The sequence below is a fragment of the Haemaphysalis longicornis genome, unplaced genomic scaffold (assembly GCF_048455015.1).
Source record: "Haemaphysalis longicornis isolate Haplotype H1 unplaced genomic scaffold, Haemaphysalis longicornis Haplotype H1 scaffold_6, whole genome shotgun sequence".
NCBI classification, from domain to species: Eukaryota; Metazoa; Arthropoda; class Arachnida; order Ixodida; family Ixodidae; genus Haemaphysalis; species Haemaphysalis longicornis.
Window position 1 is genome coordinate 62,575,562 of NW_027526407.1, and position 17,874 is coordinate 62,593,435.

A 17,874-nucleotide genomic window follows, 5' to 3' on the forward strand; every position below is an offset into this window, starting at 1 on the left:
TCTGTTCTCGGCCCTCTGCTTTTTCTAATATACCTTAACGATTTGACATCATGCGTTTCATCTAGCGTGTGTTTGTTTGCCGAGGATTTGGTAGTGTTCCGCGAAAAAAAACTTGTGATGATGACCTAACCAACCTTCAAACTGACCTAAATTTATTTCCTGCTTGGTGCTTAACGGGGCGAAAGGAACTTGATGTTAACAAGTGTAATTTCATGAGCGTATCCAGAAAAAATTGCACATTACCTTTTCGCTACCTTGATGGCATCGCCCCGGACTCTGTTTCTTCTTATAAGTATCTCGGTGTTAACATCACCAACAATCTCACCTGGTCCGTTCACATAGCATATATTATTAACAACGCAAATCGCATGCTCGGTTACCTCAGACGTAATTTTGCCAAGGCACCATCATTCCTTAAATTTTCGTTGTACAAAACGCTTATCTGGTTTAAATTAGAATACGCCTGTTCAGTTTGGGATCCTTCCTTTCACAATTTCCTTAACACACTGGAAATGGTTCAAAATAATTCTGCACGCTTCATTTTGTCTAGCTTTAACCGAACCACCGGTGTAACTGCAATGAAATCTACCCTTAACGTTCAATCCCTAGCCGTTCGACGTAAAATTTTCCGACTTTCTTTTTTCCACAAAATATTTCATCACCAACACCTTCACAATGAACTTATTTTGCCTCTATTGTACGTTTTTTTTTTTCGCATTCACCATGCTCACAAGGTCGGCATAGCATCGAGCCGAACGGACGCATTTTCCCACTTGTTCATTACCGGCTCATCATTAGAATAGAATCACCTTCCCTCACCAACAGCAACCATTGTTAACCATGCGCTTTTAAAAAATGCCGTAGTCAACGTTGTATAACTATGCCTTGTTGTGTGCAGTTATGTTTGCTTGCTGCGTTTGTTCCTTCTGCCTAATTTTATGCAAAGATCTATGTTTTTCCTGTATTACCTTTTCTGCTTTTTTGTTGTACTCATGACTGCAACCACTCCCATCGATAATGTCATTGGCCCTGAGGTTATTACTAATAAATAAATAAATAAATAAATAAATAAATAAATAAATAAATAAATAAATAAATAAATAAATAAATAAATAAATAAATAAATAAATAAATAAATAAATAAATAAATAAATAAATAAATAAATAAATAAATAAATAAATAAATAAATAAATAAATAAATAAATAAATAAAAATGTTTGTGTGACACCCCCTGCCAGCTTCAGAAATCGTAAAGTTGAAGCAGACGCTGTTTGTGGAGTGGTTATAATTAGTGTTATCGGGTCAGGGTGTCGGTCGAAGCAAGAAAAGGCATACTTACCCGAAGCCGGGGTCTCGTTAATCGGATGCTTCTTGTACGAGAGGCACTTTCGCATACGGACTGACTGCCAGCCTCTCAAGTGGGTGATAAAGGCCCGCGGTCTGAGCTCGAGGCTGGCAAGGTGCAACCTGCTTTTCCAGGAGTACGAGTTCGAGATCGTTCACAGGTCGGGAACAACCAATCAGAACGCGGACGCCCTAAGTAGAGTACCCGTCCGAGCGGGAAACATCTTCGTACAATCTGCGGAAGAAGCCCCTATGAAACGAGAAAAACGCGCTGATCAACAATTGAAGGCGGACATCACGTTACTGGAAACAGGCGCTTCCGAGGGGAAATATTTATTGGATAAAGGGGAACTCTTAACGGGACCGTACTGAGAAGGCGCAGGGGCGATTAGTGGTACCAACTCAATGAAGGGTAACGGCTTGGTTTGCACCATGACGCCCCGTACGCGGAGCGCTCGGGGGAATGTAAAACGGGCCAGAGGATAAGTACGGCCTACGTCTGGCCAGGTATGCGGGCGGACGTCGCGGAGTACTGTCGAAAGTGTCGTTCCTGGATTGTCCAAGAGCCTGAAAAGCAAAAAGCCGATGCCGCTGCAGGTGTTAGAGCAGCTTAAATCCCCTGTCCATCGGTCAGCCATGGATGTAGGAACCCTATAGATGTACCATTGATTATTTGTACGAAAGCTTTGCAATTTAATGATGCATGGCAAGGTTCTAAAACAAATTCTCAACGACAACAATCCGTGGGTCGAAGTTCCTAAGGGGTTTCAGTGAATAAAGTTTCGCTAATATATGGGTGTAAGCCACCGCAGTCTTTCAGCGGCTCAGTGAAGCTGATCTGCCCTTCGAGCTGATCAGATCTGGGTGAGACATCACACACAGAGAGCTATTGACGCAGTGGTGGGGTGTGACTCTGATGTCCATATCTGCCATGCGGGTTTGGGCCAGGAGGTTACTGGCTTATTGCTGAGTGTTCACTTCTACCAGTACACCTCACCGGTTCTGAGTGTCTTAGCATCGAATGTAATTCAAAGCATGTCTTCGAGAAATTTAGTGATAAGGAATGCGGATTGCAAAGAGACGGGGTTTCATTTGTCAGCAGATTGGATTGCCAAGAAACAGGGATAGTTGTCAAGGTTGGGAAGAGTGACGGTGGCAAGAGGCGGAAACGTAACTTTGTCGCGACAACTTTTCAGGGGCCAATCATGCTATTGGGGGGTTACGATTTACCATATGTCATGTAACGGAAACAGGGAAGGGGGTGTACGTTCCTCGCTCGGTTTACCCTGGCACCAAGAGAGGTCCCGTGGCTCCCTGGCTTGTAAACAGATTGGGAGGCCGTCCGGCGGAGCTTGACCACGGCTCCGACTACCGACGTTTGTGATTTCTTACCCTCAGCCTAAACACCTCGCCACGGTTAGTTACAGCAAATGTTTGGGGGCTCAGTGTCCACGGCGTCGCTAGTACCGTCACCATGTATACTCAAGGTGCCCCGTGAGGTGTACGCCAAGAGCATCTTCGGCGCGTAACACAGCCAAGATTTGAGAAAAGGCCAACTTATCACCTCGGAGGCAATCTTGCCAGCGCAACCAGATTTGTTTGATTTCGTTGTAAGCGAACCATGTACCAACAGAGGGGAGGTGGGGGGGGGGGGGTGAGTAGGGGAAGGCGGATTATGTGGTGTACTTGCATTTTTGAACAAGACACAAAGGTGTTGAACAGATCCAATTTCAAAATATTATTTGACACCTTGATATATTTGCGATCTTCATTATAGAATGACAAATTCGACGAACTATCCGACAACGACTTACTTTTTGATGAAGGAGCTATAAAAGGATTTAAAGAGTACGCCTGGAAAAAAAGAAACGAGTTTGGAGGACCGGACGTAGTTTATTTAATTTCAGGGTAAGTACAAAAAAACAAGTAAATGTCTCTTTACATATCTGTTTATGTTGGATGTCACAGAACAATACTTTCCCATCTCCATTTTTCTAGGAGGGACGTGTTTACCATACACGAAGGGAAATTCACTAATCGTGGTTTAGGTAAGCAAAAATTTACAACTTGCATTTTCTCTTCACATCGCCAATATTGCAGCAGCGAGGGAAATGTAGCACGTATCAGGAAAAAACGCACAAAGTTCGGTATTTTAGCTTGAATTAAAAACAGCGCAAAAAAGACGGGAAAAGAAGCAATCACACACGGCGCCGATTAGCAACTCATTGGTTTATTCCGTGGCTTGCGAAATATACCCAAGGAAGGAAGGCGAGAAGGAATCATGATAAAAAAGAAGTGCGCGTCCAACAATACACACAAAACACAATGTTTATACACTTGCAATTACAAAAATGAGCAACGCTGATGCAGCGCAGCGATCTTACACGTGGCCAGAAGCGCGAGGCAATGAAAGACAAAACTGAACAGTGCGATTTGTTTTTTTTTTATTTATGAATCCAGATAGGGAATTTTCTTACGTAGTAATTCAACAAAAGGCTTACTAACGCAATCTTCGCCTGTCTGGTGAGTGAGGTACGCTTCATAGATTTCACGCTCACGCTGACCCATATATATTCGTGCAACACGCATATCGTGCAATCGGGGCGAGCTCCCGCGGTCGGGACAGTGGGTGGCAGGGTTGCTGCCAGTGCCAGCGCCAGTGCCCGTTGTGCGTGCTCGCGCAGTCAGTCATTTAAACAGCGCCCGGTCTGACCAATATAGGTCTTTCCACAGGACAGCTGAACTTCGTACACAGCACGGTACCTACAATCTACGTAGAGTTTTCCGTGGGGGGCTGCTCGCCGAGATCATGAAGGTCGTATCTGAGGGAATCGACCACGACGGAGCCGTCTACTTCCAGAATGGCAGTGGTGTGGACGACAACTCCTTCGCTCTTCTCTTGTGGGGTTCAACAGTGAGTTCTTCATTTAGAAGAAAGGCGTTTGCATAGGGTCGTGCTTGTCTCCTATTCTGAGCGACCTCCTGCTGGCTCAATACTGGTGGCAATCGGAGGTTGTACTTCGTGACTCCAAGATCGTCCGTGTTTTCCGCAACGTAGATGACTTCTTGGTGCGTTTTGAGTGTGCGACTGACGCCCTGGACGACCATGTGCCGCGCATTACGGACATGTTTGAGAACACCCTAGCTAGCCTCACGCTGACAAGGGAACTTTCTTCGGACACTAAGCTGCGGTTCTTGGACCTCCTCCTGCATTTCACGCCAAGTCATATTTGTTGGAGGTAGGAGCCCACTCGAGGAAAAGCCTGCTTCCGTTCCCCTCTGCCCATTTCAAAATAGTGAAACCAAGCATCGCCTTAGCCGCTTTAAGGGGCTCCCTTAGCGGTCTTGCCCGCATTAAGTAGAGGCCAGTTTCAATTCGCAGGTTGCGAGGCTTTTGTCGGCAGGCTTCCCAACTGCATTGCTTCGTGACTTGGCATAGGTGTTGCTAAGGCAGATTCACAAACGCAGCGAAGGTGGATCAGGGAAATACAGGCCGAAGAAAATCGCTGTCGTCCCCTATGTGCACGTGGTTTCCACATTTTGAAAAAGTTAGCGGGACGCTCAGGAGTTGTAGTAGTATTTTTTGCACCAAAGAAACTGGGTGGCCTTACCATTCTAGTGAACGCAGATGAGCCAAAGGGCACCTTGTGAGTGAAAGGCCACGCAAAACCCTACGTAGATTGTAGGTGCTCTGTTGTTTACGAAGTTGCGCTGTCCTGTGGGAAGACCGATATTGGTCAGACAGGGTGCTATTTAAATGATGGAATGCGGGAGCACGCAAACACACTAAAAACGGGCACTAGCAGCAACCTTGCCGCCCATTGTCACTACCACGGGTGCTCGCCCAGATTCCACGATACGCGTGTTGCACGAACATATATGGGTCAGCGTGAGCGTGAAATCTATGAAGCGTACCTCATTCGCAAATCAGGCGGTGATTGCGTTCGAAAGCCTTCTATTCAATTACGACGTTAGCAAATCCGTTATCTGGCTTCATAAATAAAAAAAAACAAGTTGTGCTGTTCAGTTTTGCCATTCATTGCCTCGCGCCTCTGGCCACGTGTTAGATCGCTGCGCTCCATCAACGTTGCTCATTTTTTGGTTATTGAACGTGTATAGATCCAGTGATTTGTGTTTGTTCGATGTACTTGTTTTTTCGTGATTCCTTCTCGCCCTCTGTCATTGAGTATATTTCGCAAGACGCGGAATAAACCAATTGGTTGCTAGTCAGCGCCGTGCCTTGTTGTTTCTTGTCCCGTCTTTTTGGCACTGTTTCGAATTCAAGTTAGTATGCACAAACTAGCCCAAACCACCGTTCTAACGCAGTTCGGTATGTTAATAGGGACCGTTCTGCGGCGAGAAGGCGAGAACAAAATTTCTCGCGCGTGTTCACTCCATCAGGCAACGTTACTAATTTTAATTAACTTCGGATTTATCAAGTTTTATAGCAAGAATACTGCGGATATATGCTTTTTGCTAATTATGGAATTAACTTCTCCTGGAGGGACAGCGCGCTAGGTAAGGCTGACGAAGACAGTAGAAACGCATCCTTTCACTTTACGACGATGGAATAAACTTGTGTGCGTACCGCACCAAAAGTTCTGCATAGCAGCAATTACAAGGCGATAGTCTGGGATAAATATGTCTGACACAAAATATTGTGAGTTCACTGCAGAATACCTGCGTGGTCCGAGGCTACAAATACCACAGAAATGTTCTTATGTGTAATTTATTGCAGTAATACGTTTGGTTGTTATAATCATTTTTATTAGTGGAGTGTGAAGTAGAAAAATTTTGAAGAAGGCCACGTGCACATAAGGGGCTATATAAATGTTGGCGCACTTCCTACACTCTCTACCTCAACTAATTGGTGAATGTTTAGGGTTAAGATATGACTCTCCTATGAAGGTGAGCTATGGCGCTGGCGTAGAGGCAGAGCATCTGCCTCGCATACAGAATGACCGTGGTACGAATTTGCGGTGCCGCACTATTCCCAGTGGATTAAAAAAATCCGCGTGCTGAAGGAATTGCTGAAGGAGGCTTGGGGTACAGCCAGATCCCGCCTGCTATTGTCTGCAATGCACTCCCTCAACAGAGCAGGATTGGCCACTCCGGTGAACTAATGGCCACAACCTCTCATGAATATGCCAATTAACCCTATGCCCTTAGTCTCCAGCGGCTGCGAAGCAATTGACCACGGCGGCGGTCAGAACTGTGACGCAGCAGAGGGTGCTAAGAATCCCTGGACCCGGACAGGCTGCCATTGAAATTATACCCTGGCAGCATTTACCACGAGAACCTTATCAAGGGAGGCCAGTGTAGAGGTGTTGTACAAGCTATTGAGGGCATTGAATGGGATGTAACAGGGCTCAGTGAGGGCAAAGCAGGTGAGGCCTTTACAGTGTTGAAAAACGGACACGTCCTATGTTACCCTTGTCTAGCGGACAGACGAAAACAGGGAGTGCATGGGCACGGAACCAACTCCTGCCGTGGTCGTGTGACCTGCGCAAAATGCGCTCAGCATGATCATCCATCTGATAATTGTCCATCGCCAACCCTCACCTGCGCCAACTGCCAGAGACCCCATGCCGCCTACTCTCGAACGTGCGAGAAGTTTAAGCAGGAGAAGGCGATTATTAATGTGAAAGTAACTGAGAACATCACCTTCCCAGAGGCGCGAAAGTGGTTCGCCTCTTTCCCCCTGGGGAGGTACGCCGACGCGGCTCGCCGGGGGGCGGAGCGGCGTCTGGTTTCGGCGGGGACCCAGTACCGCGAGTCGGACTTGGTCCCGCCCCCGCCCCCCCCAGGGTTGCCCCAGGCAGCCCAAACAGCCTCTGCACCGCTCGCTCACCCAGCAGCGGCTGTGGTGGCAACAACATCTGTTGGGGATGCCGCTGCATCCACTGCTTCCTCTCCACCGGCCCAAAGCACATGCAAGGGCACGGAGATGGAGACGGAGGCAGTCGCAGGGACCCCCTGCCCGCCTCACTGCCTTTGCCGTCTGTCGTGCTCCCCACGCCTTCGGCACTGGCAGCGCAGGCAAAGAACACCCGAAAGGGTACCACGCCAAGGGGGCCCAGTCCGCTGGGCACCCCCTTGCCTTCAGATGACAACATGGACGTCGAGCCCTTCCGGCTTTCATCGCAGCGGAAGGAACGGGCTGCGACGTCCAGGTCAGTAGAGAAGGTCAGAAAACCCCTCCCAAGAGTCCAAGCCCCGAAAGACCCTAAATAAACAGTCACACTCCAGTAGCTCTGAACTAATAATAATGGGAAGAGAAAACATAGTTCAATGGAACTGCAGAGGCCTTCTGAATAATCTTGACGACGTTTATGAGATTCTGCATGCCAATCAGCCAAGTATAATGTGTGTCCAGGAAACACATCTGAATTCCAAACACACAAATTTCTTGAATAGTTACATGGTATACAGGAAAGACAGGGATGGCTGCACACACTCTTCTGGCGGTGTTGCCATAATCACCCGCAAATCCTTAGCATGCCACCCTGTCACCTTGAACACCGTCCTCGAGGCTGTAGCCGTCCGCACAATAATATTTAATAGATTGATAACGGTATGCTTCATATACATTCCTCCTGATGTTGCACTTACGAGCACCGACTTCGAGGCGCTGGTTGACCAGCTGCCCGAACCATACATACTTACAGGCGACCTTAATGCTCACAACTCTCTTTGGGGCTCTTCCAGAACGGATGCCCGAGGTCGCCTGATAGAGAAATTCCTTACATCTTCTGGAGCATGCCTTTTCAACAATAAACAGCCTACATACCATAACATAGGACACAATACATACTCAAATCTTGACTTGGCTATTGGTTCGGCAATTCTCTTTCCATGTCTTGAGTGGGGAGTGGGCACTGACCCATATGGCAGTGACCACTTCCCCACTTCACTAACATATATAGGTAACGGCCCAAGCAGTTCTTCTTCCCATAATAGGTTCAATGAAGCACGAGCTAACTGGAACACATTTACAGAGACATCGAAACTACACCACACATCCATAGGACACCTACACGCTGAAGAAGCCACCCAACTCCTCACGGCGCATATCCTCGACGCCGCCGAAAAGTCCATTCCCCACGCCTCTGGTGCCCCGCGCAACCAGCGGAGGCCGTGGTGGAATGAGGACTGCAGGCGGGCGCGAGAGGCCCAGAACAAGGCGTGGGGTATCCTTCGTCGGTACCCCACGTCGGGTAACCTCATTTTGTTCAAACGGGCCAAGGCGTTAGGAAAACGTGTGCGCCGTGAGGCGAAACGAGAGAGTTGGCACACCTTCTTGACATCCATTAATTCATACACAGACACACACAAAGTCTGGACACGTATACGCAAGCTCAAAGGACAACAGACACACAGCCTGCCCCTGGTTAGCACAACAGGGGACACACTTGAAGACCAGGCTAACACGCTTGCACAACACTTCGAACACGTGTCCAGTTCAGCACACTACACGAACACTTTCATGAAACACAAAACAACTGCAGAAAAAAAGCCCTTACACGACAAAGACAGATCAAAAACTTCTTACAACTCTGAATTCACTCTCTATGAGTTGAGGGCTGCCCTGAGCTCGTGCAAACCTTCAGCTCCAGGCGCAGATAAGATTACATACACCATGATACAGCACCTACACCCAGACACTCTTGAAACACTCTTACACCTATACAATAAAATATGGCTTTCGGGGCACATTCCACGCTCTTGGAGGGAGGCCATAGTAGTGGCTTTCCTAAAGGAAGGGAAGGACCCTTCCTCTCCCGCCAGTTATCGTCCCATTGCCCTGACAAGCTGCCTGTGTAAGCTCTTCGAGAAGATGATAAACAGGAGACTTGTGTACTTCTTAGAGTACAATGGCCTTCTCGAGAGCTGCCAGGTGGGCTTCAGGGCGGGGCGATCTACCAACGATCAACTCGTTGCATTAGAGTCTTATATCAAAGATGCTTTCCTCCACAAGCAGTACTGTATGACAGTCTTCTTTGATCTTGAAAAGGCGTACGATACTGCTTGGCGGTACGGCATCCTTAGCGACTTGAAGTCCTTTGGCATGTAGGGTAACATGATAAACACGCTTTCCAGTTACATGTCCGAAAGGACGTTTCGCGTGCGACTTGGAACTGCACTCTCTAGGGTGCATGTGCAGGAAAATGGAGTGCCACAAGGTGGAGTTTTAAGTTGCACCCTTTTTATTGTGAAAATGAATTCCCTGAGGAAGGCATTGCCACCGTCGATTTCCTGCTCAGTTTATGTAGACGACGTACAATTATCCTTTAAGTCTTGTAACCTGTCTGTCTGCGAGCGCCAAGTCCAGCTTGGTGTTAACAAGCTAGCTGGTTGGGCAGACAGCAACGGGTTTAAATTTAATCCAGGGAAGTGCACTTGTGTCTTGTTTTCCAAGAGGCGTGGCATCCGGCCGGATCCAGACATTCAACTCCACGGTGTCTCGATTCCTGTCAAAAAGGAACACAAGTTTTTAGGTATAATCTTTGACGAAAAGCTCACATTCATCCCACGCATAAAAGAACTAAAACATAAATGCTTAAAAACAATGAATATCCTGAAGGTTCTCTCGCACATCTCTTTTGGTGCTTACAAACAGCTTCTGTTGCGTGTTTTTATCAGCTTGATAGGCTCACGATTGGACTATGGCAGCGTTGTCTATGGGTCAGCCACTAAAACATCCCTCAGAATGCTGGACCCTGTGCTTCATCTAGGGCTCCGCTTGTCCTGTGGTGCCTTTCGGACTAGTCCAGTCGAAAGCCTGTATGTAGAGTGCAACAAATGGAACCTACAACGTCAGCGAGCATACACAGACCTCCTTTATGCTTTCAAAATTTCATCCATGCCTCACCATCCTTTTAAATCAGTTTTTCATGATACCTTCATGACTGAACTCCTTTTAAATCGACCATCTTTCTCTGCGCCCTTCTCTTACAGAGTTAGAGAGGAAGCGTCAGAGCTTGCTGTTTCCTTTTTAGATACCATCCAAAGTTCTGTAACAGATCTCATAGCACCATGGCATCTCCGCCCTGTCTCATGCGATATATCATTCACACATGTAGATAAAAACCGAGCTCCCACATGTGCAATTCTGCAGCATTTCATGTATTTGCAGCAGAAGTATGAGTGCTCTGAGTTTTATACGGATGCCTCTAAGACTTCCACCTCTGTGTCCTGCGCGGCGCATGGGCCCGGCCTTAGTGTCACCAAAACTCTGAATAGTCATACTAGTATATTTACGGCAGAGGCTTACGGTGTACTTCTTGTTGTCAATTATATACTTCAAAGCCACAGCCCACAATCCATTATCTATACAGATTCCCTCAGTGTTGTGCGGGCACTGTCGTCAACAAAGCCTTCGAAAAACCACGTTGTCAATCGGATCGTCAAGGGTATTATGTCTGTGCATGTACGCAAGTTTGAACTGGTTCTTTGCTGGGTCCCTGGCCACTGTGGTATAGCCGGGAATGAAGCAGCGGACCGAATGGCTGCTGCTGCTACACTCACGAATACAGTAGACATAACCACATTACCCTACACCGAAGTGAAACCACACATCAGACAACAACTTCGCAAAACATGGCAAACACACTGGAGTGAACAAACAGACAACAAGTTACACGTAATAAAACCACACTTGGGACCATACACCAGCGACACACGTAATAGCTACACTGAAGTCACCTTGGCTAGATTACGGATAGGGCACACTCATGCAACGCACTCGCACCTTCTCACGGGGTCTCCAAGACCTCTGTGCGGCAGGTGCGGAGAGGCCCTATCCGTGATCCACATCCTTATACAATGTAAGGCACTTGACACAACACGACACAAATACTTCCCACAACTACACACGCGACATATTCCACCACACCCGTCATACTTCTTAGGAGATGAAGCCATGTTTCCAATCAAACGCGTTTTCGAGTTTCTTACCGACGTAAAATTTTTACATCTCATTTCTTATCATGCATGTTGACAACCTGGCCCTTTACAGCAGTCATCATCTTCATTACGTTGTCTTTTACTTGGTTTATTTTTACTGAAATGTTCTACTTTTACTTCCATGCCACTTTCATGTAATCACTACTGTTTGGCGCTCTTTGCCCTTTGTCGGCCTTGCGCCATTAAACTCCAAACATCATCAAAACAGGGAGTGCGATTTCACGTCAATAAAAGCATAGCTGGCAACCTAGGCGAATACAATAGCATAACGAGAGGGTAGCTGGTCTTGTAATTACGCTTAATAAGCGGTACTAATTCAAGGTGGTACTGGGCTACGCGGCTACATCCAGCCATCGCGACCAGCTAGTTGACCGCTTCTAAGATGCGGAAATGCGGAATAAGAAATGGCTGAAGTAAAATCACAGTATACCGTTGTTATGGGACACCTCAACGATAAAGTAGGCAAGAAGCAGTCAGGATACATGCCAGTTGGGAGCTATGATCTTGGTTGTAGGGACAACAGAGGGGACCAATTAATAGAATTGCCAGAACGGTATAATCTACGCATCATTAATACCTTCTTCAACACACAGAATAGCCGGACGTAGACATGCAGGCACCCGAATGGGGAGCATAAAAATGAAATAATCTTCATACCATGCGATAACCCTGGTGTCGCGCATGATTTTTAACTGCTCGAAAGAATAAGGTGTGTGACCACCGTAAGGTGAGATCTCCAATGAGGCAATATTTCAGGAGGAACCGTAACAAGCTAGTACAAAAGAAGCCGATCAATGAGCTAACAGTAAGACGGAAAGTTGAAGAAAGCAGGATCGCGCTGCAGAACTGATATTCAGCTCTAACCGAAAAAGCAGAGTTTACGACACAGGATGCCAGCGACAATCTTTCACGCATAATCACGGAGTGTGCAGTGGAAGTCGGAGGTATGATGCCGAGACAGGACCCTGGTAAACTTTCCGAGGAGACGAAATATTTAATAAGGAAGCGGTAAAACATGACACTCTCCATCCCAGCTGACAGAATAGAACTAGCGGAGCCTTCTAAAGGAATCAATTAGCGTAAGATAGCTGACACACGGAAGTATGATATGAGGAGGATCGAGCCTACTGTAAAGAACGGAGGCAGCGAGAAAGCAGTGGAGGGGCGTTTCGGCATTGCTAAAAACAGATGTATGCACTTAAAGACAAGCAAGGCAATGCCATCACAAGTGGGGATAAAATAGTTATAGCAGGCGAGCAGTTCTATAGAGATCTCCACAGTATCCGCAATATCCAGGATACTACCGAACGAGGAAGTACATCAGAGGAAGTAGACATCCCACCAGTAATGACAGAAGGAATAAAATGCAAGAGGCCAAAGCACCTGGTGAGGATCAGATAACAGCACACCTCTTGAAGGGTGGCGGGCAAATTGTACTAGCAAAAACTGGCAAACGTGTATACGCAATGCCCGATTTCCGCGAGTGTACCGGAATCCAGGAAGAACGTGAACATCATCTTAATTCATAAAAACCGGCACAAGAAGGACTTCAGAATTTACAGTCCGATCAGCTTAGTGTCAGTCGTCTACAAGCTACTTACCAAGGTAATGGCTAAGAGAATTTCTGCCACCTTACATTTCAGTCAACCTAATGAACAAGCAGGGTTTCGTAAAGACTAGTCAACAATGAACCATATTCACGCGATCAATCAGGTGATAGCGAACTGCGTGGAATACACTGGACCCCTACATATAGCCTTCACAGACTGAAAAAGTATTTCACTCATTCGAAGCTTCAGCAGTCATTTATGTATTACAGAATCAGGGTATAGACGAGCATTACATGAGAATACTAGGGAATATCTACAATGAGTCCACATTCTACGATCGTCCTCGGGAAGGAGAGCTCTACAATACCTACAAGAAAGAGAGTCAGGCAAGGAGGCACATTGTCTCCAATGTTATTCCCAGCATGTTTGCAAGATGTACTCAGAACATTGTATTGGGGACAGGTGGGTGTAGACATTAATGCAGAATGCCTCAGTAACCTCAGATTTGCTGATGACGTTGTCTTGGCAAGTAACTCGAGAGAGGAATCACAAAGCATGATTGTCGCAGTCGACAAGCGGAGTAGAATCGTGAGCGTGAAAATTATTATGCAGAAAATAAAGTCCTGTTAAATAGCCTCGGGGGAGCACAATGGTTTGAGGTAGGTGGCGAGGAAGTGCAAATGGTATGCGAATATATCTACTTAGGCCAAATAGTAACCCCGAAACCCAAGCATGAGGCAGAAGTCATTACAATAATAAGAATGGGATGGAGTGCAGTCGGCAGGCATTCTAAGATAATGAATGCCAGCTTAGTGTTGCGCCTGGAGAAGAAAGTGTATGACAGCTGCATTTTACCGGTGCTCGCCTACGGGGCAGAAACTTGGAAGATCACTAAATTGGCTCAACCTAAACTCAGGAGGGCTCAGAGAGCAAAGGAACGAAATATTACAGGTGTCATTAACGATGGGAAGAGAGCGTTGTGTTTCCTGAAAAAAAAAGTGTTTTTCAGGCAAAAAAACGCACGCCCACCTGTATCTTCGGGAAGCTCGGCAAGGCCTTCTGAGATGGTGGTCAACGAACTAAACAAGCAATAAAATTCGAATCCGCGCCACTCAAATCATGGCACGGGCGGATTCATACGCTGAACAACTAAGCCAACTAAATGACTTTTTTTTCTATAAAACTATAAAACTCGCTCGGCACCATCCGCACGAAGAACTTACTCCAGTCGTTACTAGGCGGCGAATAACCAGATTAGAAGGCCAAACGCGTCGTACACATCCACCAGAGTAAACCACCAGATTTATAACGACAGTTTGAGCAATAAGTCCAAGTGCCTTCTTCCGTTATTTATCCGCCACACCCTTCATTCTCTCATAAAGCCCAATTCATACCGCACATGAACGCACCTTTTAGGGCATTTGAAATTGCAGCAGTCGTTAATTACCAATACAGCTCAAAAGAAAGACCAGACCGAACAAGCTCCTTCGCAACATCGACTGCCCTGCCCTTGAAAAACTTGTGGAAGTGATTGATTTGATTTGATTGATTGTAGGGTTTAACGCGCCGACGCAACGCAGGAGATGAGGCGCGCCGTAGTGGAGGGCTCCGGATTAATTTTGACCTCCTGGGGATCTTTAACGTGCGCCGAAATCTCGTACACACGGGCGTTTTTGCCTTTTGCCTCCATCAGAAAAGCGGCCGCCGCGGCCGGGAATCGAACCCGCGACCTCGTGCTCAGCAGCGCAACGCCTTAGCCACTGAGCCACCGCGGCGGGTTTGTGGAAGTGACATTTTCAACTCCAACCTTACACTTATAATGGAAGCACGCCGATATCGCCCTCGTGCTCAACCCCAACAAACCGTCCATTAACAAAAACCTCGGCCACACATTGTCACTTTCCATACAATGGCACAACATCCATAGGCATCGCGCATCTGTGGTCCGATATATTCCTAATATATCCAAAAGCAACTCCCCAGGCATCTGCTGTTTCCCCACTGCTACTTAATACAACCGTAAACGTCATTTCTCCGCTCTTTGCTGACATCCCCGAACTACCCCACGCAATATACGCTGACGACATCACTTTGTGGACCCCAACCGGCCTCCCCGTAGCTCAAATAGGGGCAATTCAGGAAGAAAAACAGGTCACCTGAACATACCCCTATTCTCGTGGACTAAAATAAACTGCGGACAAATCCGCCCTTTACACTATTTGTGCCCTAAATTACAAAAAATAAAAAAAATGGCTGATGAATATGATACTCCGTAAAGCGAAAATTGAGTGCAGCGCGACGTGCAATCATCTAGGTGACGGTGCATTGCTGCTGCGTCTTGGAAGTGATTGCGTCTTTAGCGAACGATCGACGGCGCGCGCTACTTTGGCGATATCGCGCAGCCCATCGCCGCGGTCTCGCATGTCTCGCGCGGCCTTGACATACCGCCCTCTCCCTGGCACTTTTGCCATACTTTCCGTCTCCCCTTTCCTACTCGCTCTATCTGGTCCATCTTGGGTGTCCTGTTCGTACCCTTGGTTACAAGGCTGATGGTGACACGAAACCACAAGAGCGGGCGCTTAAGAGCTGAGCTGTAAAAATTTCACAACAGACCCAATCCTCGATCCGGAGTGAACAATGAACAACCTACCAGTACCCAGCGTATTCCACTACCACATACTCACATTCAGCACCACTACAAATGGAAGCAGCTTTCAAAACCTAGGTGCATTGCACCGCATCCTCCCACAACTTAGGAACGTAGTACGCTGCATCGCCCATTGCTGCTACCGCCATGATGAGAAGGACATCTATAGAATAATTTAATCACTCCTGAAAAGGACAGACAACCGATATTTATCGTGTATATGTCCTCTATCCCGAACGAAAAGCATCCGCTAAAACCCCCTGACGCAAAACGGTTTTGCGGATAACGCACTGGAACTTCTTAAATCGAAATTTTTAGATCTACGAGCTGTGCGTGTCCTCCCAAAAATAATGCTGGGCACCATGATGTGCAGTAGCGCGGCAACATACTCTTGTCTGTGTGCGAGATGAAAAGCGTTATTTAAAAACTTGTCCCCAGCTAAAGGAATAGTGAATTTCAGGTTCCCTTTATTTGTGTTTATACTAGCTAGTCTATTTTGCGCGATGGCGCCATCTGTTGAGATGGACGATAGGCAGATGCTGGCTTCATGGTGTGGAGGTCAGCAGTTCCATTCCCCCAGGGGGCGTCCTTTTTAAAAAAAAGTGCCGTTGGCGTTTTTGGAAAATGCAAATGAATATTTTGGCAGAAGAAATGATGCTGACGCAGGAAGAATCGTTATGTTTACTGACCGGTGCCTTTAATTCAGCGCATGGAGGTTCTGTTAGCCACACTGAGAGCAACCCAGATGCGGCAGGCGTTGTGTGTTTAGAATGTTTCAAAGAATATTTAGAAGTACATATACAATTTGAACTTCTATAAATACTTATGTTACAAGGTTTTCATGAAGTGTTTGAACGTTTAAGCAGTTTCATTCGCTGCAAGGTTTGAGGTCATGTGATCGGGACACATATTGTAGTGTCAAGTTTCCAGACTACGGTTCGCAACCCTTCAGATTTCGGAAAGTTTAGTGCCAAATTAATATTATTGCCGCCAGTTCGTTTATAAATTGCCCATGGTTACTCGACTATATGAAACGCTGGCTTTAATATGAGCTAGAGAACATGTACGTGACCAAAATCGGTGGTCCATCACTTTAACATTCGTCCAAACTACGAAACACCACACACTCCAAAATCCGCCAAGACGGGCAAGCTTATTACCTCAATCGGCGAAGCCTTCCAAACAACTAACCGCGTATACTGAATCTGTCCTTCACTTGAGCCCCCTCTGGAGGAGATACTTGAAAGGGTTTTGGCGCGCAAAATAATTCAGGTATGCTCGACTTAGCCGAGTCGAGGAAGCACACGGAGTGCAAGATAAACTGAGAATACGGCCATACAGCACTAAAAGAAAGAGGGAATTAGCTGCTCTTTGCGATGTCTGCTTAGCTGCCACGGTATATTTGCTCGGAGGCCACATGAATTACTGCAGTCGAAGGAAATTTGCGTGCCGTTTCGAGCTAGAGACAAGATTAATGGCAATCGAATTTTCCATTCAAGATGCCATTTAAATCTTCCGTGTAAATACTTCTGTTGCGTAGAGACCTAGCTCATTCCCAGGTGTGGCAAAAAAGAGCAGTTTGGCCACAAACTGACGCGGGTAAGAATTGCAGTGGCGAAATCTTGAATAAATGGAAGAAATGAGAACCTGTTCTTTGAAAACTTTGCATGTTTGCGAAAAAGTACGGCGTCCGAAATTCCCAGATTACGGCAATCACAATGACTTTGGAATGATACCGCCCTTAGTGAGAATACCTCTAACTACTCTCTGATGTTTACCAATTGTTCTCAGTTTATAATTCGACAGAAACCAGTTTTCTGGGTGTGGGAAAGAACAAGACGAAGGCTCACGGTATACACCTGGAGTGTCCTCTCGAAATTGATAGGGCGGTAAAATAGCATATACAAACTTCGCACTTCATTCCCCGCAGGAAGGTGTCCATGAAACCGAATGTGGCTGCAGTTTTCCATATTAAGAAATCAAAATGATTTCAAAATCTGATCTTGTGTCACGAAGGCTGTCTGTCTTGTGCCGAAACTTTGAAAGTGGACAGACCACGCAAGCTGAGGGAAACTTTTTCTCTTACCAAGGACTAGGGGGAAGACACGGGCTGGACGATTTAAAAATGACGGCCTGGGTAGGACACTGCTTTTTTCATTGATTACCAAGCCTTCAGCCGCCTTCAATCTATACGGCATTTGGGAGGTTGGTGCCAAATAGCACATGTGAATTTTACCATGAGCACCGGACTCAGCTGCCCCACCACAGTGTCTGAGTGGCTAAGCGCGTTGTGCTGTTGAGCCGAAGAACGCGTGTGCGAATCGCAGTAGCGGTGGCCCTTTTTTTTAATGGAGGTGGAAAGCAAA

General features: G+C 46.7%; 1 protein-coding gene across 1 annotated transcript in view; it reads left to right on the forward strand.

Moving 5' to 3' along the window:
* The window catches only part of LOC144141591 (venom metalloproteinase antarease TserMP_A-like), a 73,351-nt gene that overhangs the window by 43,730 nt on the left and 11,747 nt on the right, over positions 1–17,874 (forward strand). The window contains exons 7-8 of the mRNA XM_077673135.1: positions 3,123–3,253; positions 3,344–3,393. Coding sequence (XP_077529261.1) covers positions 3,123–3,253; positions 3,344–3,393 — 181 coding nt within the window. The remainder of the gene's footprint in view (positions 1–3,122; positions 3,254–3,343; positions 3,394–17,874) is intronic.